General features: G+C 44.6%; 1 protein-coding gene across 1 annotated transcript in view; it reads left to right on the top strand.

Annotated features, from left to right (window-relative positions):
* The window catches only part of LOC137633279 (zinc finger protein OZF-like), a 37,810-nt gene extending 30,451 nt beyond the window's left edge, over positions 1-7,359 (top strand). Inside the window, exon 2 of the mRNA XM_068365489.1 lies at positions 5,512-7,359. Within this exon, the coding sequence (XP_068221590.1) occupies positions 5,945-6,982 (1,038 nt within the window). The 5' untranslated portion in view covers positions 5,512-5,944 and the 3' untranslated portion in view covers positions 6,983-7,359. The remainder of the gene's footprint in view (positions 1-5,511) is intronic.
* The last annotated feature ends 6,908 nt before the right edge of the window (positions 7,360-14,267 follow it).

Consider the following 14,267-nt stretch of genomic DNA (forward strand, 5'->3'; position numbering starts at 1 on the left):
ATATATGTTTTCTGTTGCATTATACGTCTGTTTTTCGCAATTACTACCTTTTAATGAAGGGTAGGATTGCGTGTTTCAGGTAGAAATCAGTAAAAGTTTCGATTTCAGTGAAATAAGTGCAAAACAGAAAATCGAAGTGATAAAGTGATATGCGCAAAGTGTTACAGTGTTGCGTCCGAGGGTTCGTCTGTTCGTGCCTGTCGTTCACCTAGTCCGGGACCTCTTGCAAGCTCCCAAGCCCAGGGGAGAAGTAATGTCGAACGACTTATGGGTTCGTCAGGCCTTGATCAACGAACAGACGTTTTCCCTCCGTGGTTTCGGGCGTATCTACCCAAGATCGCCCCACCCACGCAAAGACGAGAGAGCCCATTTACTTCTCGTCTGCGGAAGAGGTTTCTCGTAAGAAACCTTGGACCAAGGTCTCGCAGCTTATTAAGCGCAAGTCGGTCCCTTCCGCGCAAGTCCAACGGCCCAGGTGTAGCCACTGGGTCAGTTCGGACACGCTGCAGTCTTCCGATGACTGCACACCTCCTAAGAGAGGCAAAGCGGTACCGCAACAGGCAGTAACACCGTCTGTTGCCGCACCTGCTACTGTAGACCCTAAGTGGTCTTTGCTACAGTCTATGCAGACACAGTTAGCATCTTTTATGCAGGAGTATCGGGCGGAGAAGGTTGACGCTGCACCCGTTAGCCTACAACCAACCACGGTTGTGCGTACAGCTGACGCTGACGCTACCTGCTCCCGCACTCCGCCTGTGAGAGTTCCACCACCCATGCGCAGTGTACCCTGCCAGCCGCACGTTGACGTTCACAGACGCACGCTACCCTCCGTTGACGTTCGTGAGTTACCACAACAACAGGAGGGTGGAGTTAAGTTGCTTTGTTTTGACACTGTGCTTCAACCTCCGCAACCCACTGTGGTTACCGCTACTCGCCCGCAGCAGACTAGTCAGTCAGGAGTAGAGGCTTTGCTTCCCCACACAGCTATGGTTGTTGCCAGCTCACAGACTGTCAAGCAGTTACATGACGTTGCCTTCTGGTCTGCTACTAATGCACCAGTGCTGTATGTCCTCACGCACCTGTTGTGGTTGACAGTTCAGTTTTTGACAGTTCACAGACTGTCAAGCAGTTACATAACGTTGCCTTCTGGTCTGCTGCTAATGCACCAGTGAGACCCTCACTGAGATAACCTAGCTTTTCTCGGACAAGGTTCCTGTAGATGAGAAAGTGCTGTTCTCCCTCCTACTGATATTCCTTTGAGGACTCTGTCATTTGGAGAGGAGCCTTAAGCTGCTTAGCCTCCTATGGACTTTAATTAAATCATGATGATTTTTTAAGGATCTTCGTCCGGATCTTGTAACTGCTGCTCCTCGTTCGCCTAACGTCAGAACTTACACTAGGCCTAGCTACTTCGAAGCCGTTGTTGTTAAGCTAGTGCTCTCTCGCTCTCCTAGAGAGCGTTACGTTGGCTAGGCGACTGGTTTTTGCACCAGGAGGAGTTTTAGGGATACAGCCTTTGATTTCCCTTCTTTTAAACTGGCTTATAGAGCGAGAGTCTGATAGGACACGAGAGAAGTTCTCGGCTTGGGAGTTCATGCCTCTGCCCAGGTAGACTTCTCAATTCTGGTAGACTCGCCCTGGCGCCTAGCCAGGAGACGCTCCAAGTTGTTTACAGGTCAACTTCTCAACTTTTGTCGAGCCTTTGAAGTTTTGCTGTACTATTATGTCACACATAACAAGGCTTCCAGGGATGGTAAATGGTTCCGCCTCAGTCGCTAACCCCGTCTGTTGCCACACCTGCTCCCGTAGACCCTAAATGGGCTTTGCTGCAAGACATGCAGTCCAAGCTTGTGTCCTTGATAGAGGACTTAAATACGGAGAAGAACCTTCTGGCCAACAACCTTCCAACCGGTTGGTTGTGCGCCCTGTTGACGCTGAGGTATCCTACTCGCGTCTGCCAGTTGAGGTGGTTCCTCCACCGATGCGACCCAGTGTGGGTTGCCAGTCGCACGTTGACGTTAAGCGACGCTCGGAGGTGGTTGTTGACGTTCAGTGTGTCACTAGGAAGACGTTCAACAACCAGCAGAGGTGACTTGTTGTGACGCAGTGCGTCAACCTCAGCAACCCGGTAGGGTGTTGACTGCACAACCCAGACAGTCTAGACAGTTTCGGGTTGACGCTGTACTTCCTCGCGCACCCATGGTTGTTGACAGTTCACAGACTGTGCAGCAGTACCATGATATTGCGTCCGGCTCCGTCACGCATCCACCAGTGCGACCGGATTCAGCGAGGCAGACGTTGCCCACTCTGTTGCCGTTTCCTCATCAGTTTCGGATGAGGAACCCTCTGATGAGGACGTTGCTGAACAAGACGATCAACCCCCAGCCCTGCTATCCATCCAGAAGATGCTGAAGAAGGAACGCTGCCCAGTCAGGCTGTGGATGAGTCTGGTAGGGACACTGTCATCCGTGGATCAATTTGTGTCACTAGGAAGACTACACCTCCGTCCTCTTCTATACCATCTAGCTTTTCACTGGAAAAAGGACAAGACGCTAGAAGCGGTCTCGATCCCGGTTTCCGGAAAGATAAAGTCTGGTCTGACTTGGTGAAAGGACTATATCAACCTTAGAGAGGGTCTTCCCCTAACTGTTCAGACTCCCAACCACGTTCTCTTCTCGGACGCATCGGACGTAGGCTGGGGTGCGACATTAGACGGTAGGGAATGCTCGGGATTATGGAACTCGAGTCAAAGGACAATGCATTTCAACTGCAAGAAGCTACTGGCAGTACGTCTGACCTGGAAAAGCTTCAGGTCTCTCCTTCAAGGCAAAGTGGTGGAGGTGAACTCGGACAACACCACGGCTTTGGCGTACATCTCCAAGCAAGGAGGGACCTACTCTCTGACATGGTACGAGATCGCAAGGGACCTCCTCACCTGGTCAAAAGGTCTAGACTTTTCACTAGTAACGAGGTTCATCCAAGGCAACTTGAATGTCATGGCAGATTGTCTCAGTCGGAAGGGACAAATAATTCCAACAGAATGGACCCTCCACAAGGATGTATGCAAGAGACTTTGAGCCACCTGGGGCCAGCCAACCATAGATCTCTTCGCAACCTCGATGACCAAGAGGCTCCCAATATTTTGCTCACCAATCCCGGACCCAGTAGCAGTTCATATAGATGCCTTTCTACTAGATTGGTCACATCTAGATCTATATGCATTCCCTCCGTTCAAGATTGTCAACAAGGTACTGCAGAAGTTCGCCTCTCACGAAGGGACAAGGTTGACGCTAGTTGCTTCCCTCTGGCCCGCGAGGGAATGGCTCACCGAGGTACTTCGATGGCTAGTAGACGTTCCCAGAACACTTCCCCTAAGGGTGGACCTTCTACGTCAGCCACGCGTAAAGAAGGTACACCAAGGCCTCCACGCTCTTCGTCTGACTGCCTTCAGACTATCGAAAGACTCTCGAGAGCTAGAGGCTTTTCGAAGGAGGCAACCAGAGCGATTGCTAGAGCAAGGAGAACATCCACCCTTAGAGTCTACCAATCGAAGTGGGAAATCTTCCGAAACTGGTGCAAGTCAGTATCCGTATCCTCGACCAGTACCTCTGTAACTCAAATAGCTGACTTTCTCTTATATCTGAGGAAAGAACGATCTCTTTCAGCTCCCACTATCAAGGGTTACAGAAGCATGTTGGCATCAGTCTTCCGTCACAGAGGCTTAGATCTTTCCAACAATAAAGATCTACAGGACCTCCTTAAGTCTTTTGAGACCACGAAGGAGCGTCGTTTGGTTACACCTGGTTGGAATTTAGACGTGGTACTAAGATTCCTTATGTCAGACAGGTTCGAACCGCTACAATCAGCCTCCCTGAAAGATCTCACCTTAAAGACTCTTTTCCTGATATGCTTAGCCACAGCTAAAACAGTCAGTGAGATTCATGCCTTCAGCAAGAACATCGGATTCTCATCTGAAACGGCTACATGTTCTACAACTTGGTTTTCTAGCCAAACACGAGCTGCCTTCTCGGCCTTGACCAATATCGTTCGATATTCCAAACTTATCGTATGGTTGGAAATGAACTAGAAAGAGTCTTATGTCCTGTAAGAGCTCTAAAGTTCTATTTAAAAACCTTTACGAGGCCCGTCTGAAGCTTTATGGTGTTCAGTTAAGAATCCATCTTTGCCTATGTCAAAGAATGCTTTATCCTTTTTTATCAGACTGTTAATACGAGAAGCTCATTCCCATCTGAATGAGGAAGACCAAGCTTTGCTGAAGGTAAGGACACACGAAGTTAGAGCTGTCGCAACTTCCGTGGCCTTTAAACAAAATAGATCTCTGCAAAGTATATTCGACGCAACCTATTGGGAAAGCAAATCAGTGTTCGCGTCTTTTTATATTAAGAATGTCCAGTCTCTTTACGAGAACTGCTACACTCTGGGACCATTCGTAGCAACGAGTGCAGTAGTGGGTGAGGGCTCAACCACTACAATTCCCTAATTCCATAACCTTTTTTAATCTTTCTCTTGAAATGTTTTATTATTGTTTTTAGGTTGTCCGGAAGGCTAAGAAGCCTTTCGCATCCTACTTGATTTGGCGGGTGGTCAAAGTCATTTCTTGAGAAGCGCCTAGATTAGAGGTTTTGATGAGGTCCTTTAGTATGGGTTGCAACCCTTCATACTTCAGCTCCTAGGAGTCGCTCAGCATCCTATGAGGATCGCGAGGCTCAGTAAGGAAGACGTACTTAAAGAGGCAGAGTAATTGTTCAAGTCGACTTCCTTACCAGGTACTTATTTATTTTATGTTTGTTATTTTGAATAACTGCTAAAATGAAATACAAAATACTTAGCTCATAATAATGTCAACATGTAATGCTGGTCTCTACCCACCCCCCTGGGTGTGAATCAGCTATATGATCACCGGCTAAGTTTAATATTGAAAAATGTTATTTTCATTAGTAAAATAAATTTTTGAATATACTTACCCGGTGATCATAGATTAAAGGACCCTCCCATCCTCCCCAATAGAGACCCAGTGGGCCGAGGAGAAAATTGGTTCTGTGTTGACATGGAGTACTTGAGTACCTGCTCGACAGATGGCGCAGTTGATGTACACCCCCACCTGTATAGCGATCGCTGGCGTATTTTGTCCTTAGGTTTTTCTGTCGGGCAGCAGAGCTGACAGCTATATGATCACCGGGTAAGTATATTCAAAAATTTATTTTACTAATGAAAATAACATTTTTTAGTTACGTATCCATACATCATCCATATACTATATACATAGTACATTTTTTTTCATAATTTTTATGTTGTGGTTAGGTTTGCTTATTTTGTGCGAGTGTCTTGATATCAAATACATGTTCAAACAATTGAGACTTAAGGCAATAGACAAACTACTAGATAAAGTACTTTTTGGTAATTTTCACGAGTACTGTACGGTAAATCTTTCTCAAGTATTATCGGATATTGGATTATTTATTTTTTCTCAAAATTTTCTCCTTTTTTCAGGTTGAGTGCAGAAAGTTTGAAAGAAGAAAACATGCTGAAGAGTATTCAATGAGCTTATTTTAATTATTCAGAAAGGATGAACAAGATAAGATGAATTTGTTATGGTACATACCCTGATTTGAAAATGAAGGGTATCTATTAATTGTACAGTGATAAAGTGAAGACCATTATTCTTTGTTGATATGCTTGAAAACGATATAGTCTTTACGGATTTATTTATTTATTTATTTTCTTTAGGCTAAACTATGAATGTTTTACTTTTCATCTTATGCAGTGATCATTATCTTTATTTATTGTGATTTTATTTATTGGAATATTTATTGATATTGTTATTAATTACATTATACCAAAGTATGTCAGAATTAGGTTTATAAACTGTTGAATATTGCTCTCAGTACTTTTTGACTCTAGAAATAGATATTCTTGTTTCAAAATGGAAGAAACTGAAGTGTTTATAAAGAAGGAGACAGAAGAAAATGGGGAAGACTTTGATGAACCTGACTTGGTTACAGAGGAGCTGTTATTGAAGCCAGTGGTATTATTTACTACGGAAAAGTTCATGTGCGAGGTCTGTGGAAAAGGGTTTCCTTACAAATCAGGTTTGCATCACCATATGGTAGTGCATACATGTGAAAAAACCCACATATGTGAAGAGTGCGGCAAGGCATTTTCAAAGAAGTCTAATCTTATACAGCACATGGCTGTTCATACCGGAGAGAAGAATTACATTTGCACCATCTGTGAAAAATCCTTCTCTCAGAAGTCTCATTTAGTAAGACACATGATTGTGCATACAAGAGAGAGGAAATTCGAGTGTGAGCTTTGTGGACGTGGCTTCTCTCTCAAGTCAAGCTTGGTTCGGCATAAGGTTACACATAGTGGCCAGAAAAATCATATCTGTATTGTGTGTGGTAAGGAATTCTCACAGAAGCCCCATTTGACGAGACATATGATGATTCACACTGGTGAAAGAAATTACAAGTGTGAACTGTGTGGCAAACAGTTTTCTCAGAAATCACATCTGACCGAACACAATGTTGTTCACACCAAGGAAAAGAAATATGTCTGCCCTGTATGTGGTAGGCAGTTTGGCCACAGGGGAGAAGTAACAAGGCACTTAAGTATTCATTCGCAGAACAGAAATATATTTACTTGTAGTCAGTGTGGGAAAGTGTTCAAATGCAAGTCTAGCCTGTCTCACCATATAGAAAATCACCAGATTGGTGAGTTGGAGGAAAATACCGAAAAGGAGTGTGAATCAGCTTGTTCAGACGATATCCGTTCTTCATCTAAAAAAGGTTTTGCATCACTGATTAAAGATGAGATTCAGGCACATTATAGTAAAGAGTGTGAATCTATATTTTTGAGAAACAATGACTTCAAAGATTTTCCTTGCCTGCTTCAATCAAATCCATCTCGGAGTGAAGCACTTAATCTTGTTAAAAGAGAGACAGATATTGATTGTTCTTGAAAAAAATTTGAATATTCAATTTAATCCTTTCAAATTATTTTTAGCTTATTATTGTTATTAATATTATTATAATTATTATAAATTAGTTCACTAAGGTTGCTGAGTGACATTTTTACAGTAAAATGAAGCTTGTGAGTTGAGTCAGGGTCAAGTTAAAGAAGTCAAACATCCAAGTGAGTAGAAACTTAAGGGAAATTATAAAAACTAAAAGGCAGAAAGCATTGTGACTGGGGCCAAAGGTATATTGCAAAAAACCCTTCAACCTCATCTGCGGTGTGCCACGCAAGGAGTACTGTACCCCATGCAACTTTTGTCATTAGGGTGGATGTCAACTGTGTATTTTTCCTCTTCTCAAATAAAGAATTGTGTATTATCTAGGGTGACTTTTTTGTTTTGTGTAAGTGAATATAATGTACAGTATTAGTATAGTACATTACATTAAAAATACAGCAATTTTTGAAAATTAATTTGTTCTTGCATTTTACTTGTCTGTGAAATACAGTACATTATGCTTATACAGTTTGTGATTTCATTTTTACATTCAGTCCTTGGTCTTCTTCCCATATGTGATATTATGTATTGTACTAAAATAGTTTAGGAAAGGCTTCTATATTTCTAATAGTGGCCCATATACTTCATGTATTGTTTGCTGGGAGAAATCTTTCTATCTTTTAAGATATTTTTATGGTCATTCTCCTTGACCCAACAGTCCATGGAGGGGAATATTTTGACAGGATTTATTCATAAGAAGAATTGTATATCATCAGAGGAGTAAATACTGGGAGGTTTCGGTCGTAGGGTCCCTGTATATACATTGACAAATATGTTCTTGTCCTTCATCCTGTTGAGCTGCTCATGAAATCCAAGTTTTTTCCATATACAGAAGCTATAAAATTGAGATCATTAGATTGAGCCCATCATGATGTTTTTGCGTTCTAATAATGTCTTCATTCAATGTACTCAACACCATTATTGTATCTTCAACCACTCAAGGAAAATATGATAACGTTTTATCTGAAGTATTACAATACATAATTAGGAATGTAAAGTAATTAAATTCAGTTTCAATGGATTTTGGAGATGTGTGGCTATTTGGATATGAGGGTGATGGTGAATTATTGACAATCAGGGAAAGACATAAGAAGGGTTTAAAGTGATCAAGTCAATTTCCTAGAAAATAATCAAAACTGAAAGTAAGGTAAATTGATTTTCTATGGCTTTACTTAATTTTTTTTCCAGATATTAAATGGTGGTCATTGGTAGGGATGTTTATTACTAAGGTTCAATTGAACTTTGGACATTTATCATTGTAGGTCCAGTGACATATATAGACGAGATATTGATTGTAGATGATATTAGACAAGGTTGCAGTGGATTATGAACTTTACATCCATAGTTTGAAGTTGAATTTTACTATGCAAATACAGTGAATGTTATGTACTAAAATTTACAGAATGTACCTCATACTGTACTGTATATGGTTTCATAGGAGTAGGATGTAATAGCAGTTAGCGAATGATTGAAGTGGTATAAATGCCTAAGAATATTGTTGCATGCTATAATTTGACAATAATCCATTTCTTTTTTCATTTTATGGGTGATTGCTTCTGATAGAGAAAATTAACAAGTTGTGGTTTAAAGAGGAAAGTTGAAAGTTGAAACTGCGAGATAATCTTCCTGGAATTGATTTGGATGTTGATGCTCGTCTTTTTTAAAAGAGGCAATAATACTACTTTAAAATTTCTGTGTAACACTGCTTTTTATTAATCTAATTAATTGTACTTATAGTTCACTGTTCTTTTCTTGGCAAAGCTCTTGTCGTTTCGATTTCTTTCATTAGGAAATTATAATCATTTCCATTCTTCTTCACTCCAGTTGCCTTTCCCCTATGTTATGATTTTAGCACTCTATGGTAAGTAATATCAGCTTTGGTATGTTTCAGTTTACTTGTCGATCTCGTCAGATGTAGATGGTCTTTCAACTGAGAGGCAATAATGCAACTTTAAAAAAGTTCTATGTACCGTTGCATTTTAGTTTTCATCAAGTCTTGTGTATGCTCTATACATTAATTTTATGTATTGATCTTTATTTGTTCATTTGTTCCATAACCGAAATACAAACCACGCTATTTACATTGGGTTTACCTTTTAGCGCAGCTGAAATGGCGAGCCATTAGAATTTAACAAGGGTGTATTACCCCCGCGCTAGTTAGCGGGGGGGTAGGGGAGTGGTAGCTAGCTACCCCTCCCCCCCCTCACACACAGATGAATGCCCACTTTCACTTTTAGCTCGGACTGTGACAGACGTCTCTGTCTTGGTCCTCTCTTGGCAGCCATTGTTTGTTTTGTCTTTACTTAATCGCTTACTTTTCTTTTACTCAATATATATGTAAACATGCTTTCATGTTTGTATATATATTTGAGTATAGAAACCAGTAAGTTTCCTTTTCAGATTTGTGTGTGTAGTGTATCTACGTGGTGTCCTCGGCAGTTAGGCCACCATGGCGTAATTTTATTGGTGGCAATCGAGTTTGACTTCGGTCTCTCTCTCTCTCTCTCTCTCTCTCTCTTGAGGTCGTTCACCCTTTTACTACGCCCTTGTAGCTTCCTTTCCGTGTGGGGGGGTTGCTACACCGTACGTTTGTCTCAATTAGTTTATGAATCTAATTGTAGTTGTTTTTTTTTCAGCTTGTAGAACGATTCCTTTCGGGGTTTTCGTTCTTTCTTTAGTGTTCATTCATTTTTAAATTACATTTTTCAATATTAAACTTAGCCGGTGATTATATAAGCTGCAGCTCTGCTGCTCGACAGAAAACTCTACGTTCAAAATCCGCCAGCGATCGCTATGCAGGTAGGGGGTGTACTTCAACAGCGCCATCTGTCGTGCAGGTACTCAGTACTCAATGTAAACACAGAACTCAATTTTCTCTCTGTCGTGCCACCGGCAAGACCTACTAAATTCGCTGTTGCTAACTGGATTGGTTTTCACAACTTTTTGGTGAAGTACACGTTTCTAGTTTTGAGCTTTCGCTTTGCAGGCTTTATCTTCAATACATCCTTGCATTCTTTTGTTGATATCGGATTATTTGTTGATGACTTTGGATAGTTTTTGAATTCCCCTTTGACTAATTCAAAATGGCTGACCCTTCTCAAGTCCCTAAATTCAGGAAGTGTAATGCTAGGGACTGTTCAAGGCGTCTTCCGAAGGCCTCTATCGATCCTCACACCGTTTGTTCCAATTGTCGGGATAAAACCTGTCAATTGGAAGATCGATGTGAGGAATGCGTTGGGCTTTCGGAATTCGATTTTATCGAATTCCAGAAATATACACGTAGGCTAGAGAGAGATAGAGTCAGGAGAAGTTCATCTCGCTCCGTTGAATTTTCCTCTCCTCATGCCCCACAACCTATTCCTTCCCCTGTAGTGGTTGCTCCTGATCCCCCTTCTAGCACTCAAGAACCTTCGATGGCAGATATGATGCGTGCCATCCAAGCTCTGGGTGAGAGAGTCGAGTCCTTGGCTAGTGACCGTAACCAGCTCATGGCAGACGTCAAGGAGCTGAAGTGTAAGAGTGCAGTGGGTAGTGATAAAGTGAGTGATAGTGTTGTGGATAGTGTTGCGCTTGAGGGTTCGTCTGTTCGTGCCTGTCGTCCTCCCAGTCCGGGACCTCTTGCAAGCTCCCAAGTCCAGGGGAGAAGCAATGTCGTATGACCAAAGGGTTCGAGAGGCTTTAATCAGCGAACAGACGTTCCCTCCGTGGTTTCGGGCGTATCTACCCAAGATCGCCCCACCCACACAAAGACGAGAGAGCCCATTTATTCCTCGTCTGCGGAAGAGGTTTCTCGTAAGAAACCATGGACCAAGGTCTCGCGGCCTCTTAAGCGCAAGTCGGTCCCTTCCGCGCAAGTCCAACGGCCCAGTTGTAGCCACTGGGTCAGTTCGGAGTCTTCCGACGACTGCTCACCTCCTAAGAGAGGCAAAGCGGTACCGCATCAGGCAGTCACACCGTCTGTTGCCGCACCTGCTCCTGTAGACCCTAAGTGGTCTTTGCTGCAGTCCATGCAGTCTCAGTTAACGTCATTGATGCAGGACTTTCGTGCGGAGAAGGTTGACGCTGCACCAACCTCTAGCCTACAACCACCCACGGTTGTGCGTCCTGTGGACGCTGAGGCGACCTTCTGCCGCACTCCAGCTGAGAGAGTCCCGCCACCCATGCGTTCCAGTGTACCCTGCCAGCCGCATGTTGACGTTCAGCGACGCACGGAACCTTCCGTTGACGTTCGCGAGGTACAACAACAGTCTAAGTTGTTTTGTTTTGACGCGGTGCGTCAACCTCCGCAACCCAGTGTGGTTACCTCTGCTCGCCCACATCAGACTAGACAGTCTGGAATAGACGCTATGCGTCCCCGCGCTGCTATGGTTGTTGCCAGTTCACAGACTGGGCAACAGTTCCATGACGTTGCGTCCGGTTCAGTCACGCGTGCACCCGTGCTGCCGGACTCAGCTGACCAGCCGATTCCTACTCCTTTGCCGCTTCCTCCTCAATTCTCAGATGATGGACTCTCTGATGATGACGACGCGGCACACATTGATGACCCACATACGGACCTTGACGAACCCAAGACCACGTAACCCTCTTTGGACTTTAGAAAAGTTCTTGCTCTGTTCAAAGAGATGTATCCGGACCAGTTTGTGTCTGCGGCTCCACGCTCTCCTCCGTCAGAGTTTGCTTTAGGCACGCAGTCATCCGCGCCTGCCTTTACGAAACTCGTCCTCGCCCGCTCCTCCAAGAGAGCTTTACGAGTTTTAGGAGATTGGATGCAGTCCAAAAAGAACCTAGGGAAGACAGCATTTACGTTTCCCCCTGCGAAACTCTCTTCCAGATCGAGCGTCTGGTATGCCACGGGAGAAGTTCTCGGCTTGGGAGTTCCTGCCTCTGCCCAGGGCGACTTCTCAAGTCTAGTAGACTCTCCCCGCAGGCTAGCCATGAGACGCTCTAAGATATGCTGGTCTCCTTCGGACCTAGACCATCTGTTGAAAGGAGTATTTAGAGCCTTCGAGGTCTTTAACTTTTTGGACTGGTGTCTGGGAGCTTTGAGCAGGAAGATCTCCCCGTCTGACAAGGAATCTTCCTTGCTCATAATGTCCTGCATGGACAAGGCCATACGTGACGGATCTAGTGAGCTTGCGGCTTCGTTCGTATCCGGGGTCCTCAAGAAACGGGAGAACCTTTGCTCTTTCCTGTCAGCTGGAGTAACACCGTGTCAGAGATCAGAACTTCTTTTTGCTCCTCTCTCAAAGTGCCTTTTTCCAGAGGACTTGATTAAGGAGATTGCTGCCTCCTTGATTCAGAAGGACACCCATGACCTGGTTGCGTCCTCTGCCTGCAAAGCCACCCCTTTGCCTACCTTGTCAAGACCCAGGATGGACACTCCAGCGTCCAGATTCATTCCGCCCTTTCGTGGCAGAGCCTCCAGCAGAGGAGGTGCTCGTGCCGAAGGGAGACGTGGGAAGAAGAAAGGTACCAAGTCCTTTAAAGGCAGAGTCTGACTGCCACCTTCTTCAGACAGCAGTGGGAGCCAGACTCAAGAACTTCTGGCAGACCTGGGAGAAAAGAGGCGCAGATGCACAATCTGTGAAGTTGCTCAGAGAAGGGTACAAGATCCCGTTTGTACGCAAACCCCCTCTAGCAACGTCTCCCATCGATCTCTCTCCCAGGTACAGAGAGGAAGACAAGAGACGAGCTTTGAAGCAGGAGGTGTCTCTCTTACTAGAAAAGGGAGCGGTAGTCAAAGTCCGGGACCATCAATCCCCGGGCTTCTACAACCGTCTCTTCTTAGTGGTAAAGAAGACAGGAGGGTGGAGGCCGGTGCTAGACGTCAGTGCGCTGAATGTCTTTGTCACAAAGCAGACGTTCGCCATGGAGACCACAAAGTCCGTTCTAACAGCGGTCAGGAAGGAAGACTGGATGGTCTCTTTAGACCTAAGGGACGCATACTTTCACGTCCCCATCCACCCAGACTCCCAACCTTTTCTGAGATTCGTTTACGAAAAGGTTGTCTACCAATTTCAAGCCCTGTGCTTTGGCCTAAGCACAGCTCCTCTTGTGTTTACGAGGCTGATGAGGAATATAGCCAAATTCCTGCATTTAGCGGATATCAGAGCCTCCCTCTATTTGGACGACTGGCTTCTAAGAGCTTCTTCCAGTCGTCGCTGTCTGGAGAATCTAAAGGGGACTCTAGATCTGATCAAGGAATTGGGTCTCCTGGTCAATATGGAAAAGTCTCAACTGGTCCCATCCCAAACTATTGTGTATTTAGGGATGGAGATTCACAGTCAAGCTTTTCGGGCTTTTCCGTCGGCCCCCAGAACAAGTCAAGCCCAGGTATGCATCCAGAACATGCTGAAGAAGGAACGATGTTCAGTCAGACAGTGGATGAGTCTGATAGGGACGCTTTCATCCCTGGAACAGTTTGTTTCGTTAGGGAGACTACACCTCCGTCCCCTTCAATTTCACCTAGCTGTTTACTGGAAAAAGGACAAGACGCTAGAAGCGGTCTCGATCCCCATTTCCGAGAAGATGAAGTCGTCCCTGACTTGGTGGAAGGACAGTATCAGCCTCAGAGAGGGACTGCCCCTGGCTGTTCAGACCCCCAACCACGTTCTCTTCTCGGACGCATCGGACACGGGCTGGGGTGCGACATTAGACGGTCGGGAATGCTCGGGAACTTGGAACTCGAGTCAAAGAACGTTACATATCAACTGCAAGGAGCTACTGGCAGTTCATCTGGCCTTGAAAAGCTTCAAGTCCCTCCTTCAAGGCAAAGTGGTGGAGGTGAACTCGGACAACACCACGGCTTTGGCGTACATCTCCAAGCAAGGAGGGACCCATTCTATGACGTTGTACGAGATCGCAAGGGACCTCCTCACCTGGTCAAAAGATCTAAACCTTTTTCTAGTAACGAGGTTCATCCAAGGCAACTTGAATGTCATGGCAGATTGCCTCAGTCGGAAGGGACAAATCATTCCAACAGAATGGACCCTACACAAGGATGTGTGCAAGAGACTGTGGGCCACATGGGGCCAGCCTACCATAGATCTCTTCGCAACCTCGATGACCAAGAGGCTCCCAATATATTTCTCACCAATCCCGGACCCAGCAGCAGTTCATATAGATGCCTTTCTACTGGATTGGTCACATCTAGACCTATATGCATTCCCCCCGTTCAAGATTGTCAACAAGGTACTGCAGAAGTTCGCCTCTCACGAAGGGACAAGGTTGACGT

The sequence above is a fragment of the Palaemon carinicauda genome, chromosome 42 (assembly GCF_036898095.1).
Source record: "Palaemon carinicauda isolate YSFRI2023 chromosome 42, ASM3689809v2, whole genome shotgun sequence".
Lineage (NCBI taxonomy): Eukaryota > Metazoa > Arthropoda > Malacostraca > Decapoda > Palaemonidae > Palaemon > Palaemon carinicauda.